The sequence below is a fragment of the Chlamydotis macqueenii genome, chromosome 6, assembly GCF_036417535.1.
Source record: "Chlamydotis macqueenii isolate bChlMac1 chromosome 6, bChlMac1.mat, whole genome shotgun sequence".
Lineage (NCBI taxonomy): Eukaryota > Metazoa > Chordata > Aves > Otidiformes > Otididae > Chlamydotis > Chlamydotis macqueenii.
Genome location: NC_141561.1, coordinates 11,105,204 through 11,121,421, shown reverse-complemented (window position 1 = coordinate 11,121,421; position 16,218 = coordinate 11,105,204). Strand labels below are relative to the sequence as shown.

At 44.1% G+C, this 16,218-nt stretch overlaps 1 protein-coding gene across 2 annotated transcripts in view; it reads left to right on the top strand.

Annotated features, from left to right (window-relative positions):
• Positions 1-16,218, top strand: part of KALRN (kalirin RhoGEF kinase) — a 508,172-nt gene that overhangs the window by 406,611 nt on the left and 85,343 nt on the right. For both annotated transcript variants that reach the window (XM_086751416.1, XM_086751415.1), the window contains 2 exons: positions 2,790-2,819; positions 4,378-4,624. In XM_086751416.1, coding sequence (XP_086607542.1) covers positions 2,790-2,819; positions 4,378-4,624 — 277 coding nt within the window. The remainder of the gene's footprint in view (positions 1-2,789; positions 2,820-4,377; positions 4,625-16,218) is intronic.

Here is a 16,218-nt window from a genome sequence, read left to right as displayed (position 1 = left end):
CGGGCACTCGGTTGGGTGTCCCCAGAAGCAAAAAGGCTCATGTAAGTCACGACAAAACTCATTCAGTGGAGTCAGTGTCTGACATAAACTGCTCACGACGATGCTCAGAGGTTAGTGAGCGGTGTCCTGCGGGAGAGAGGGGGGTTTTCCATTGCTGTGTGGCTGAGTCCCTGCCTGCACTGGTGACACAGGGCAAGGCTGTATTCTAGCTCAGGTTTGATCTGTTTTAGAACATCATGATGAAAACACTTAGACACTGAATGCACAATGGTGTTTTCTAGCCTAGGCACGAGTGAACACGAAGGATGTGAGATGGTTTGCTGGTGGCAGGCAGTGTGGAGACAGGCGGGGGCTCCTGATAGCTGCTTTCAGGGCATATGGCATGTTTGGTCTGGTCTGCTTCGGGCCCTCTTGCTTCCTCATTGTATTTTGCCATTTGCTTCTGCTATTTCCTTTTCTTCTTGATTTTAAGGCTGTTGTTTTCTGTGTAATTCATTAGGTTTGCCTGTGTGTCAGATCTTTCAGTTATGCCTTGTGCTCTGCAAAGACATGTTGCTTTGTTTTTTTTTATTTTAATGTCTCTCACCAATCTTCTTGTACCACACACGGATTAGACTGCTGTCTGGGTTTTAAATTTATCCAGTCAGTGGCTTTAATGGTGGTTTTAATCACAGGAATAATAAAAGTGAACATCACATGTTAAAATATGAAGCCATTTACCTGTGAAGTTCAACCTTAAGGGCATTCTCTATTTTCTTTCTCTTTCCAAACCAAATGCAATATGTGTGAGAAACCAGCAGCCCGTATGTATTCCAATTTGCATGCTCTGAGGTAGAGAGAAGCATGATGTACTTCTCTGAGACTGGAAAATTACTCTCTAAAAACAAATTAAGTAACTAATAGCTTGAGGGATCACTTCATAGGTGAAAGGATTTCTGTCATTGGGAACCAGATGTATTTGCATTATTCCTCAGTGGCTCACAATTTGTATACGTATTTGTGTAATATAAGCTTTCAAGAGACGTTCCTTTGCTGTGGGTTAATTTGGTAAGTACATGTTCTTTGTGGTGTGGTGGTATGTAAGACACAAACAGGCGTGGTAAGCACTCGGAAATCCTTGGCAAAAGGAAGGAGCTCCTTTTCTGTTCTTTGTGACCAGCACCTAAAAATGATCTGCGGGCCTGTACCTGAGCTAACTGCTTGTACCTACCACCTGCATCTGTAAAAGGGAACCTGCTTAATTCCTCCTGCCAAAGAGGGGTTCTTTCCCTGAAAATGTATTATTTTAGCAGTAAATTGGAGTATGGGGAAGCCCTGGTCCATGTTTCCATCCAGAGGATGCTGGAGGATCAGGTGATAGAAATTCGTACAGCTTCCAGGGAGCCAAGGGAGGTTACCTCCCTCCCTCCAGCATCAAAGGTAGGCTTCTGAAGTCGGGGGAGTGATCTCCCCTGCTGAGGGAGAGCCTGATCACACCAGGTGCTGAGCAGCAATTAGAGGGGATGATTACTTCCGGTTCTCATTATATTAAATCGCTATTTTTAATGAATCAGAGAAAACAGGAGCTTGGGGCTAGATGGTACCTAAGAGTCGTGGAGCACACCTGCCTCCCATGGGGTAATATTTACAGGTGTTGCCCTAATTGAAGCATCTGTTTGTATCACAGATGTTTAGTTATTTGAGAAGGGATTGGCAAAGGCCTGTGTTAGACTGAGTTTAGGTCATCTGCCCCTCATCCTGCAGTGCAGACGGCAGTGTTGCAGGCAGGGAGCTGCTTAGGGCAGCCCTTCCTAGGCTGATGTTCCCTAGGAAGCACTTTGTTAGTCCCAAATCTGCCCAGTGCTGTCTTCACCAGGCCTTTTTCCCTGCAATATTTCAGGGCTGTTTCACTTTTCCTGCTTCAGCATAAAAATTACTGATTTTTCAAAAATCAACCCAAACCATCTGGAGAATTTTTTGTTAATATTCTGGAACATCCTCTGCCCGTATCCTTGGAAGCTATGGATCTTGGGATCCTGTCTGATCCAGCTCTTTCATGCCCAGCACCGCAAATCATACTTAGATGAGCTCTTTGCAGACAAGCGAGAGTTAATTCTTTTTAGCAAATTCGCTTGCTGTGTGATGGCAAACACGGACACCTAGTGGTACTCGACTGCAGGGCATGTAGATGCTTTAAATTCATCTCTGGGAGAGAAGTAGGTACAGCAGAGTATTTGTTCACGTGTTTTCCCCTGAAAGGAGGAAAGATTTGATTCTTTTCAGAGAAAATATCATAGATACCATAATGTGGGGGATAGAAAATTTACTTAGGAAGGAGTAGTGGAAGAATTAGGGGAAATTCATCACATTTGGTAAGATTTGCCAGTGTGCTTACCAAGAAGTAAACAGTTTTTTTTCTTGTGTCTTAAATATCCCATACCGTACCAGATCAGATAATGTATTGGATCAGAAAGATTTTATGCTCCTCAAATTAGCCCATAGCAAAGAAACCTCAGCAAATATTATAGCAATATCTTATTATTACCATACCTGTGAATGTTTGTACTCCAGTTACGGGGAGATTATGTCAGCGTGATGAATGGTGGGTTTGCTGATAAACTGCACAGCTAGGTGCTAAACTGCTCTCTCGTGTGCTTTTGTCAGCCCACTGAGCTCTTTCTGCCAGGATTAATGCGAGCACTCTTTCTGCATGGCCTTGAACAGCTGCCATGGTTTGTTTGGTTTGGTTTTTCTATTTATTTACAAATAATCTTTCAGAGAAATATTTCCTTCTTCTTCCCCAAATCTAGCATTTCGTCTACGGCAGAGACACAGGACAGGTGAGAACCGGTCCTTGTCCACTGACCCCTTTCTGTAACTGTAAATATCACCCCTGTGAGTGGGATTTCTTTCATATCTGCATTGGACACACAAATCGCTGTGCCACTGAGTGGGGAGACAGGCTGTTTCCATGGGAGTGTGCATGCAGGGCTGCTTGGGCTAAGATAAGGGATTCTGAGATTGTACCAGCTGAAGGGTGAAGCCTGTAGAGATGAGTGTGCTCTCCTTGAGGGCTCCCCTGTTCAAGCTGATAAGCAGATCCCAGTTCTCACTGATTTCCGAGAGATACTCAGCATCTTACAAGATTTCTTATAATTCAGTTGAATTTACAAGTAGTTCCTTTAAAAACATTTTATAATATGCTTCGTTTTAGCTTCAGATGCTAAGCAAGTGGTATTGAATCACTGTTTTGAATCAGCTTGTTTACTATTCTCATCTTAATAACTTTTAAATGAATAGACTGATTTCAATCAAATTTGACACTGGAGTAAGGACTTCAAAGATTCCCACATGTTTCAGGGATGCAGGCAGCACACAGAGGAGAAGGACGCAAACAAGGGCCCCTAGTTACAGGCAGACAGCAAGAAATCCACACTGTAGAGGAGCATTGAAAAAGATTCCTTACACCAGAAAAGCTTAGATTTGTGCTCACAACTTTTTAGGCACCAGAGAATCCAACCCCGAGATCTAAATTTGTAAGAAAACAAGATTCATTAGCTCTGCGACTTGTGCAATCACTGCTGGTTTGTTCTGCTGTATACACAAGCGCTTATATATCCGGTCTCTGGCTATATAGAGGCTGTGATTAAACAGAGGCCAGTATTGTTCATTGAGAGTCGCAGAACGTGAGGCTGAAAGAAAGCAGCAGGTTGCCAGCGCTCAGTATGGAAGTAAGACGATACATTTATTCTTAGATACAAATCCTGGAAGTCAGCATATAATCAATCACTCTATGTTTATATATTTACACCTCTGTTTTCCATCAGAGAGCACGGGAGGGGCTTTTCTGATCCACCCAGTCAGGATTCCCTAGGCTCCCAAGAGGTCCCTAGAGCAAGTTTGGGAAGATGAGGGCATGTTTCTTGTCTTGCAAAAAAAAATTGTAGCTGTATCCTCACTGCACTGGTGGCATGTGGGAATGTGTCTAGCTCATGCTGTAGAGGGGTGAGCTGGAATTTGTGCTGCCATGAGGCATAGCACCAAGGCAGCCTGGGCTGTTGCCAGTCTAGAAAGTCACCACAGAAACTACAGCAAGAAAAAATGTGAGGTTTCTGATAGACACGCAGAAGTAGAAAATTCACCTAGAGCTAGCATTCAAAAGGTTACTGGGTGGGTAGCTTTGATTTCTCACTTCAGCCCAGCAGAATCAATAGGAAGTAAAGGAAACCAGGGCCACGTGTTGAACTTTGACAAAAGAAATGATTAACTTGGCTTCTAAGGAATACAAATCTTGTCTTTGCCAGTGTAAATATGATGCAAAGATGATTGCTTTCATCCTGCCCTCTCTAACTTCTATTCCTGTTCTTTTTTTTTTTTTTTTCTGTTGAACCTGGGCAGTTGTCTGGAGGGTGTGAACTAACCGTGGTGCTCCAGGACTTCACAGCGGGCCACAGCAGCGAGCTGAGCATTCAGGTGGGGCAGACGGTGGAGCTGCTGGAGAGGCCAAGCGAAAGGCCGGGCTGGTGTTTGGTCCGAACCACAGAGCGGAGCCCGCCTCAGGAGGGTCTGGTCCCCAGCAGCGCGCTCTGCATCTCCCATTCCCGCAGCAGTGTGGAGATGGACTGCTTCTTCCCCTCAGGAAAAGGTAGGCCACAGTCCGGCAGGTTTAACACTGTTTTGGATTTCCCCTTTTGTATCATGTAAGTGCAAAGCTGCTTGGGCTGCTGTTGCAGTCAGGTAAAAGGCTGTTTGGTCGTTAGTTTTGTTCCCAGGTCTCTGTGAATCGGCACAGCGCTAGCCTGGCTCCATTTCCATGAATCAATGTTTGTACGTGTGCGTCTTTTGCTGTGTGGCAATTATTATTGTCTTGAGAAGCTGGGTAAAAATAAGACCTTTAAACAACAAAGGGACTGTTTTCCATGCCTAAAAGCCTAGAGGGAGGGAAAATCATGTTGTATATACACCCAGGATGCCCCAAATTGTGGATATGCCATTTTATGGGTGCCACAGTGCACACTAGTGCATGGTCTTTTAGTATATCCCTGCTGCCTGTCTGTTATTGCAAATAAGCCACCAGTGAGTACTGGTCCACTCTATTGATTTGTGAACTGGAGACATTGTGTGTAATGGCACAGTACAGTAAAAAAAAAAGAATCCTTTACAATTAGTGTGCAACAAGACACATTTCTAGTATTATCCTGAGAGCATGGGCTTCACATGCAGTGAATGGTGAAATATCGTTTGTCTCTGTGGTGTATGTGGCCTATTTAGTTGATGTTCTGTTCTGAGCAATGTGTGTCCTGCATATACCATCCATACAACCAGGCACAGGAGACCCTCCAGAGTGATATACCAGAACCAGTTCAGCATGGCCACCACAGGTCCGCTTTTGGCTGTGCCACTGCTTTTGGCCACACACAAGGCAAGAAGGGTCCAGGGAGGAAAGGCTCCTGTCATCTCACTCCTGACTTCAAGCCCGCAACCTGAACTGGCTTTTTAATTTTTTTTTTCTTCTCTGCATTAAAGGAAATAGAATTTGATCCATTCTTGTTTGAGCAAGTTAAGCTTCGTGGTTTTATTTGTTTTGAGAAAAAGCATTGAAACTGGGCTGTAGTCTGTCCTTGCTCCCTGCCTGTGCTCCCACTGCAGAGGCTGGGAGTGGGGCACAGCCCCAGGACAGAGCAGCACGGTAGGACCAGGGTCTGCAGTCGGAGTTTCCCTTAAAGAGCCGTCTGATCCAAACGTGAGGCAGAAGAGCTTGGATTTTCCTCTCAGATTGGATCCCCTCAGCAGATCTCTTTTGGCTAGATGCTTCCCCTTGCCCTGCTTTGCAAGAGGGAGGAGGTGAAGTCAGTGCTGGCTATCAGCTCTGTCTGTGGTGCAAATTCCAAACTCCATCACGCGCCTCTTAGACCCGCTGCTGCCTCTCCTCCCTGCTGCACGCCCAGGGCCCTGCCCTGCTTCTGCTGCCCCAGGAGCCTCTCCTGGTCCTCACCTCTCCCCTGAGAAGCACTCCAGTTGCTTACATGCAAATTAAATCTGGGAATAAACAGAAAAGTAAAGCTGAAAATCAGCCTGGTCTGCGTAAGAGCAGTCGCTGCCTGGCATGACTCACAGGAAGCCAGTGACGTGTCTGCTGGGTGCATGGTCCAGCAGTTGGGCTTGGGTCCTCTGCTGAAGGACGCTGTGAGACACCACTCAGACTTCATTTGAGTGCACTAGGTTGTGGAGCTTTTCCTCAAATGAAACAAACCTAAAAATTGCAGGAGCAGGCTGTGGGAAGGGAGGCAGGAAATCCCGAGGAGGATGGAGACAGGGTGGTGCAGGGGCTGAAGGCTGGCATGGGACACGGGGACTTGGCTTCCGGCGCGGTTGTGTGAGCTTCAGGGCACAACCGCACTGCAGGTACAGCGCGACGGGCAGAGTGCCAGCCTGCGGCTGGTGGACCAGAGCCCACTGATGCCTGGAAGCCTGTGTCAGCACAGCGCCGAGCCTGCGCTAGCACACTTTGCCTGCCTGTGGGGCAGGTTATCTCACGTAGCACACTGTGATGGCTTCCAGGTTGGAACTGGCTCCTGTCCCATCATCTCCAAGCAGGTGCAGAGTGAGTCTGGGGCTGCCTGGCTCCAGCCATGTATTCATGGCCTTTATTTCCTTATATCTTTTTCCCCCTCAGCCTCAGTTTTCTTCCTGCACATGCCAAAGCTGTATTAATGGGATCTCCAGAAGTGCTGCTAGAAGTAATAAAAATAACCACCCAATCCACAATTTTGGCCAGAGTACAGCAAATAGGTTCTGTGTCTAATCAGTTCTCCCTCTATTAGGAAAACAGGAAATTGTTTAAACTGAATGAACAGATGCTGGGAATAAAGAAAGAGGGGTAAGTTTAAAGAGGAAAATGCAGTAGACACTGGAAGAGCCTGCTGATGTCATGAGATACTGGAAAATTAGCATGGTAAAGGGCTTCTGACTATTCAGATTCATGTCCTTCTCAACTCCCAGAAGGTTTAGGCATGGGTTGGACTCAGAATCCCTTGGTTCAGGCTTCCAAAATTTCTGGCCTTTCACTGCAACTTAGAACGAAGGCTGGCACATCTTATATCAACATCAAATGGTGTCCTCCATCTGTTTCAAGTATGTAAACATACACAGTTGCAGAAGAGCAGGTTAAGAGCTGAATTTTGGTTGCAATTACAAAGACACAAAATTCTTTGCTTTTACAAGCAGTTTAATTTCAAGAACAGAAAGTATCTATACTCAAAATTTAACATTTTTCATAATAGAATTTGCCACCTGTAATAGAAACATGCAGAATTTTGACAAGTATTAAAGTATAGCTACATCTGCTTACTGGGAAATGGCAAATTACTGTGTTTGGTCCTATTATAAGTTATGGTGGACTATAAACGTACATCATGGGGCTCACAGAAGCTATCTAACATCCTTAAAATGAAAGAGTAAAGAAAGTAGTGTGTTAGCCAGTGCCTGAACAGGTGAAGGCTTGCAAGATTTGGCGGGATTGCCAGAACATTTTGTAGAGCAGCAGTGCAAGTTCTCATCAAACAAAAAAATAAGCCTTTTTAACAGCCTTACTGAAAGCCGCTGGAAATGCAAAACCAAACCTCACAACTGAACATGTGCTCTAGCTTTTCCTCACTTTTTTTACACTATTCCTTTGAAAATAGTTAATGAATTGACATAAAATATTGCAAAAGGAAAAATATGGTGAGAATATAAGAGAACAAACCTGGAAGAGAACACCTCCTACCTCTTGTAATTAAATATATTTACAAATTTCTCTTGTTGATGATCCGTAAAAGTGCAGAGACTTTAAAGACTGTCTCCTAGCCTTCCATCTGGTTGCTGGCTGTATTCCTTTGGAGGATACACACTTGATTTTTCCATGACTTGATTACAGCTTAGAGCCCAAGTATAGTCCTGCCTGTCCTTCCTCTCCGACGATCTGACAGTGTTTGCAATTACCCTCTATAAAAAGGCAAACAGGTTTCTGGGATTCGCTTTTTGCAAGTAATTTACAGATGATTGAGTGAAAGGAACTGGTCTGCAGTCTCTCTTACTGTACTTAAGAGTCCGTCAGGGTTGGTTTTTTTTTTCTGATTAGCATTCCTAAGAACGAAAAAGAAAGACACTAGGAATGAAGACCTGAACTATCCCATGTGGCTAATTACAGGAAAACTGTGACTTTTATTGCTGTCTCTTTTACCCTATAATTGAGCACTAAGGTATTAAGCTATAAATTTCAAATTAAGAGAGAAATCCACATGAATAGAAAGCAACTTAATGATCTAGCCAGTATTCATTAAGCACACTGGGACAAGCATATTCCTGGTGTCGGCCTGTTCACTTAGACTGAGTGATTCCAAATTTGAATTTGGCCCATGAAACATTTAGATGAAACCTTCATGTTAAATCTCTTGTCTTATGACTCCTCACCCAGCATTTTTCTTGTAACATCAAAGTCACAGTGTAATTCAAAGAGTAACAAAGGCTAGTTCTTGCTGCAATTCTAAGCAACTTCTATCACCAAAGGAAAGAGAAAATGTTAAAAAAAAAAATAGTGTTTTATGGGACTTGTTTTGGACTGATGATATGCAACGGGATCCCATTCAGGGCCCCAGACCAGATCCTGGCGCAGGATGCTTGTGTCTGGTACAGATCTCTGGAGGAGATGAGGAATATATTTTTTTTAAGATGCTACACAAACATCTTGCTGTGCAGGCAGATGGCCACTTAACAGCAGGGCTTTGGTGGCAGTGGTGAGTCCTTGTAGCTGAGGAAACTGAGAAATATTTGGGTCTCTTCCAACTGAAGAGGGAACATAGGTCTTGCAAGGTGTATGTTAGAGGGGTGCATTTCCCAGCTGGGTCACATTGGCCCTGGCACCAGACTTGGGGCAGGAAGGCCAGGGGTTTCTGTGCTGCTCAGGTGACAGCTCGTACATTTAGGGTGTCCCCTTACCCATCCGTCAGCGAGAGAGAGCCTGTGACTGGTCGGTGCGATGGCAGGCTGGGCTGTGAAAGAAGGAAGCAGAATAAGGATTTAATGCAGCTGTTAAGAACTGTGGTATCAATGAAAAAGAGATCACGCTGAGACCTGCATTTTTGTGACCACTCCTTGTGGCAAAGAGCAGATCATTTAACGGACTGGTGTGCAAAGCTGGTCAGGCTAATCCCAGCTCATGGTGGGGTTGGAAGTCTCTTTCCTCCAGTTCCTGATCTCGAAAGAGTGATCTATGTAGGGAAAAGCATAATTGTTTCTTCCCATGTCTCTGTTTTTAAGAAAAGCTTGAATTTTAGTAGGGGGAAAAGAGTCTAGGCTGTTTTTATTGTGTCCCTGTTCCTGTTGAGTATTAAATTGCGATCTGCATTGGCTCACCCACTTTCTCTGTTGTGTTTTAAACAATCTTGGTTGCGAAACATATTCGATGGTAATGATTCCTGATGTCCTGGGGGAGATGCGTGAGGACGATTCAGAAGTTTTAGTGCACTGTATTAAAATCTTCAGTTGTTCTGAAGGTTTTGTTTTTGTTTTTGAAAGTCTTAATTAAGAGCAGTCCATTAAAATGTTTATAAGATTCTGAACTAAAGGAAACATTTCATTAGGTAACACACTTGATTTAACTGGCACATAAACAGGTCATGGGGTTTCTATTAAGCAAACAATGTTCAGGCTCCCATTCTCAATACAAATATGCAGTATTTAAATAAAAAAAAACAAACCCTCATTTCTGTTCGTAATACCAGTCCAACGGGAGTGTTCAGAGTCAACATTTTATGGTATAGACTGTCTTTCAAGAGAGGTCATGTGGACCCCTCCTGCTGGCATTTAGTGCCTCATGGCACCCTTGATGCAAGTTCAGGACATGGCTTACATAGAAAAATCACATCAGGAAAGTTTTTGCTGCACTTTCACTGCTTTTCAGTTATGACTGAGCATCTGGAAACAAGTTGGCTGACCAGCATGGTGTAACACGGCAGCTCTCTGTGGACTGGCACCAAGGGCTGCCTGGGCCCAGCTCAGGACTACAGCTCTGCGTCAATATGCAAGTGCGGCTCCATGCAGTCATGAAAGGAATGGAAACAGACAGATGAAAGAACTCGAAACCTCTTTGCTATTTTACCCTTTCCCTTGATTTTTCTCTATTGTGTCTCCCTCCTCTCTCTCATCAAACAATGACTGTTTGTCTTCACTTTCATGGCCCTTCGCAGCTTCTCCCCACCATATCACTCCATTCTACCTCAGTGGGCAATGTCTTCCCCAGTGCTGGAGAGCTGGGGATGCCTTGCTCCCCTACCTATGGGTATCTTTTGATCCCAGACCTCTGTACTTTCTCCTGCTTCAGAGTCAGCCTGCGTAAGAACTCAGATACCTAAAAAGTGTCCATCCTTGGTCCTGGCCATACTTACACCTTCTCCTGGACTCGTATCTTCAAAATAACAAAAAAATGAACAAATATTTAGTGACGGTTGGCAGTATGAGTGATGAGATCTGATTTTTGCTGTTTCTAAGAGGTAGACCAAGTCAAGCCTGAGGAGGATGAGCAATACCTGTGTAGGGATATTCATATCAGTATCACTGTATCTCTACCAGGGACTTTACCTGCTAGGTACATCAGTACATCAAGAAGGCATAACTATACTGGCGAGTCCTTGCATAGTCAAGCCCTAGAGGCAGCATCAGTCCAAGCACCACCTGCGTAACTAGATAAGCTAGGCACAGCCTGACCAAGCATGGCAAATACTTGTTCTCCATGATAGGTCACAGCAGCTACAAGTCATGGACGGAGATTGTGTGCAGGCTGTTGGAGCCACGTTCTGATGGCTTGTGAAGACCCATATTTATCCAACTTGGTATTCTTATTTCATTGTTTTTTTTCTTATTTTCAGTATGGCATCACTAGATATTCAAAGCTAGATTCAGCCAAGTGGACTTGTTTAGGACATACCAGGTACCAGTAAAATCAATTGTACTTATTGCTTCAGCTGCTCTGTTACCTAATCTAAGCAGAAGGCCTCCAGTGCTCTACCTGGAACTTTACTTTTGTGGAGAAGTACAATTTAGATGAATACTTTGATAAAACAGGAAAGGCTATTTTGGGGGAAGTTGTTTTTTTTTTTTTTGTACAGTGGATTTTTATTATTTTAAACACAGGAATCTTTGTTTAAAAGAGAGAAGGCCTGCAAATTTTCTTGTTTACTTTGTATTTGCTTCCACTTCTGACAGGGGGTAAAACTTTATCCACCTAGTCCCCTGTCAGCTTAACCCCAAATTTCACTGTACAGCATCTGTGCTGGTTTTCTGCCTGGAAAAGGGAAAAAAAAGAAGGGAAGGAATTTAAAATGCTGTGGCCAACTGACCTCATCAAGAATGCCAAAGGGTTTGGCACCTGGGCTGGCAGAGAAACTGGAGGGGAAAGTCAGCGGTGGTACACACACTGCTGTAATCCACACCTACTGTGATCACAAATGGTTTGATCAGGATTAGACCATTGATGCTGTAATGTTTGAACACATCACCGTTTGCTGGGCCTGATTCCCCTTGTTAATGTGGGACCCCTCTACCTTCTTTTCCTGCTGCTTCTTCCGTCCTTACCATAGGTCACCCTCGCTATATGTATCAGGAGCAACTTGGGGAGTACAGCAAGTAGGGACAGCACAGCGTCAAACTGGGCAGAACTCAGTAGCTGATATTGCATAAAGGTCAGGGCACCTGAGCTAAAGGTCCCTTCTGGCATTACAGTCTGTGACAATTTTATTATTGTGCAATTCATGCTATAAGTTTTCTAATGCATAGCTTACAGCACCTTTGGGACCTTTGCTTAATTTGGCTGGGAGGCTTTCAGAGCATAGGGTTTCCCGGTAGCAGGTATCGTATTGATCACCCATATCTCTTCATTAACATGCTGGCACCATCGTCCCTGGCTGTGACTGAGTATGGGATAGAATTGCTGCCTGTTGGGATAATAAATTATTCTGGTTTTAGCATCAGATTAGTCAAGGCCAGCTGCAAAAAGACGAGGAAAACCAGCAGAGAAACCCTAATAGTGGTCAAATGGGGAAGTATCAGCAAAAATGTAGTGCAGGATGTTTCCAGATTCTGCATGGATCTGTAAGAGAACAGCAACATTCGCATTTCAGAAGGGTTAAACATGCATGTCTGTGGAAGGAAGTGATGACCATGGTGTATCGCTGCTAAGCAGGCTCCTGTCAACACTGTGCAGAGTCGTGCTCGTGAGATGTCTATTTCCAAAATAAAAATCTCCTCAAGATAAAGGGTCATTTGTTTCCTTTAGATATGCTTGTGGGTTTGTTGGAGAGGCAGTTTTTGGAAGAGGGTACAGTTACTTCTTGCAGCGCTTCTCTTTTGTAGAGAGATGGTGGTTTGGCAGGTCCAGACGTGGATGTGGAGCTCAGTGTACAGCTGGCTGGGCAGACTGGGTCTCCCTGTTGGGGTCTGGAGCTGTAAGGAGTGAGGGGAAGGGAGAGAAGGATTGCAGCGCTAAGGGAGCTTTCTCTTATGACCTCTCTGGACCCATTTCCTCCATTTACGTGCCTTATTTCTGTCTGTCTGAGGTGTTGATAGCAACACGCAGGGAGATGTGGCTAAGCATTTTAAGATGAGACAGAGAAGGAGAATTGAGTCACTGAGACATAGTCACGCATTCTCCCAACTCTTTCTCTAAGACTCTCATGCCCTGCTGAAGTTTGCTTGTAAAGTCATTGTTAGGAGCCATTTTCATGCTTCCCCACAGGAAAAAAAAAAAAAGTAACGCAAAGTCCCTCTCTGTGTTAGGCTCAAGACCACATTTCCTCCCACAGCTTCTATGGAAGACCAGGGTCAGAAATTCTCCATGCCTTCCTGGCTTTCATGCCTGCCTTCCCAGCCGTCTTTCCTAGGGCCAGCCCATGCTTTCCAGAGCCAGGTTAAGCCAACCCAGATATTCAGAGCTCTGTGCAATGGAACAGAGTTGTGCTTTGTTGAGAAGCCCCAGAGCACCCATTTCCCTGTCCTGCAGAGAAGGAAGAGCCTCTCTACTTGGCTGCAGTCGCTCACAGACAAAGGGGAGGTCCCAGCCTGTCCCTGCTGCCAGGACCTAGCTGCTTAGGTGAGGGGAGGGTGGGTGGCCACAGCCCTCTCCTGGCCCCGTGAGCCATCTGGGAGGGGACAGCCCGGGAGGACCTCAGCTGTGCATACCTGGACAAACAAGACTGCACTGGTCCTATTTTCCCAACTTATCCTCAAAGACATGCTGGAAAAGAGTGTTTAATTTGTATTGGTCACATATTGATGTCCCAATTATGCTTATCTCCCAATGATTTGGGACATTGCAAAGGCCAAAGACAGTTCTATTAAGTAAATAGTATACTTTTAATTCATTAATTAAGGTTGTTTCCTGGAGTAATATGGACTGTGCAGCATCTCATTGCCTGGGGAGGACCGGAGGCATGTTCCATACAAAGGACCCTAAGCCAGGGAAGGCCTGTCCTGCCCAGTCCCCAGCTCTCCCAGTGATCCCAGCATGTGTCCTTTCACAAAATGGCTGAGCTCAGCCTTCACTTGTGTTAGGAGGATCAGAGCAGAGAGAGGGCCTTTGAAGGGACTCCACAAAAAGTGCTTTTTAAGTCTGAGCGATGGCGGTTGTACTGAGAAAAGACTGAAGCTCCTGCTGTGGTACTGAGGTTCAAGAGACCAGGTCAGGTATTATCCAATTCTCTCTGCACGGTTATCCAGCGGAGGCATCTACTGAAAATGGTATGAACATGAGGCCTGTTTCTTTTTATTAACTGCATAGAACTTTATAGATGCCTTCTGCTTCTTCTCCTCCTTGGAGCTGTGGTGCCTCGGTGCATTGCGGACACCAGAGCAAGCAGGCGGAGCAGAGAGTTCGGTTTGTAGCAGGAGGTTTTACACCAGCTCTGACCTGAAGCCAGCAGCCATAACATCTCCACGCCTCTGCCCCACTAGTGAAAAACAAGCAGCCTGGAGGAAGGGTATAAAAATAGCTCGAGTAAAATCTATTTCCTCTGTATTTAGTCGTGTGTCTTGAAATACATGTAGTGTGGTGGGAAGGGGGGAGTTGTTCTGCAGCGCTTGGCCCGTCGAGTTAACAGGAAGGTCAGCCTGAAAGAGCGATGGGAGCATGGATGGCTTGCGTCTTGTGTTTCCTCTGAGGCCAGACTAAATTTAGCAGATTCACAGATGGACATCGGACCATAATCCATCTGGGACTGCAGGGGGAAGAGTGGGATCTGGGTTGTTTGCCTGGGCTTTTTGCTGTGTAACCAGCTTCAGTGAGCCGCCATTCATGATTATGTACCTGATGGTTTTCTGCCTTGCTGAATCTGCTGTAATTTACTGCCTAATGCTTTTCCCCGAAATGTTTAAAGTTTAAGCATGAAGGAAAAATAAACTGCTCGTTCTGAGTTCATGGCTGACATCCCTACTAACTTAATATCAAACTGTGGATATACTTTTTAATAGCATCATCACAAAGGCTGAGCGTATAAGTGGTACTTGCAAGAATTGCAGTAACACAAATACTAATGATTGGTAATTTTGCCTTCCCCAAAATGTTGCCTGCTCACTCTTTCAGCTTCCAGACAGCTAAAGGCACTAATCCTAAATGCAGTATTCGCATCCTACAAGGCCTATTCACTGCTGGGTTGGTCCTTCCGTTGCTAATCTTAAGCAAATATTTTATGAGTATGTTTTGAAGTGAACTAGCTCTGCTAAAAATCCCATTTCCCTGACTAGTCTGAGACAGAGATAGGCAAACTGCAATGTAAAGCACATGTGTATTAAATAATGTATTGCAAGGAATTGAAATTATGTTTCTGTATATCTGCTTCAGCACACTGCACAGATTTGATATATTGATCCTGACACAAAAAGCTTGATTTTCCTGTCGTTTACCCAAGCATTTAGTCAGAGCGGTTATTCCCAGGTTGTACATTTTGCAAAAGAGCCTGAACCAATGTCAACTTTGCTTAGTTAATCCCAAATTCTAGAAAGTAGAGCTAATATTATTGTCACTCTGATGGTCTAAAAGTCTAAGGCAGGAGGTTTTTTACATAAATGCCAGTGTTTTTTTCCATTCATATTAACTGGTCTCATAAAAGATATTATCTCTTCTTATAAATGTTGCCTTTAACTCCAGAACTGCATTTTTCTTTTCTTTAAAGTATAGTTCATATTTGACTATATTTTCCTTAAATCTCTTTAAATAAGTCTCTCACAGTTCAGAACAGCTAAAGAACAGTTCCCTTTTTTATTATAAGAGATTAAACCTTTCGTGTCTTTGGTTGTCCTCAGCATATGTTTAAAAGGCTCCATTTTACATATGTAAAATACATACGTATTGTTCGTAAGTGCACTGAAGAATTATTGATTCTGCAGATTGAAATGCAGTGAAATAAGTATTTTTTTTCTTGCTAGAGTTTGCAAAACACAGGTTACGTTTCTTGCAGCATAAAAGAAAAAGAGAGAGAATTGCTTGCATATTGCAGTAAAGGTTGGGATGGCCTCCAGCCTCTCCGAAGGTGTGCCTTCAAGCAGAAACGACAGTAATACGCTATCCAACGCTCCACGTAGTAAAGCAGCCCTGGCTTCTTGTCTTTAGCAAGGCAGTTCGCAACTTGTGTGTGTTGGTGACTCCTGTTTTCATGAAGTGAACCTAAGGTTCCATGTTTCTCACCAAGAAACTGCCTGATGCCAAACTACAAGTTTTTATTGCCCTTTGCTTTTGCAAGCCAAAGGGATTAAAAGTTAAATAGTAGCACCCAGTGTTCATATTTCAAGGGCATTTTTCTGTTTTCTAGACTGGGGAGGAACACTGAAATCTGTCAACTCAAGATATGCTTTTTAAAAGTATTTTTAGGTCTTCATCCATTTCAGTTTTACTCCTTCCAGAATGTAGCCAGCTCTTGATTTTCTCAGTAGATTTCCTGTATCTTCAGAATTTTAAGTTAAGAGCTGCATTTTGCCAAGGAATATATACTCAGTTTCCTTGGAAATCAATGAGAATTGCATTTAGGTATCAGAGAAGAGATTCAGGACTTAAGAGCCAAGTGGCAGTCTTCAGAAAAGCCCTGAAGAATTTATTAACTCTGCAGGACTCTTACTTCAGTGAAATAAGTACCTTTTTCCTTCCACTGACTGCAAAAGTCAAATCAAGTTTCATGCAGTGTGAAGGAATCAGGATGCTCTTGCTGCAGAGGA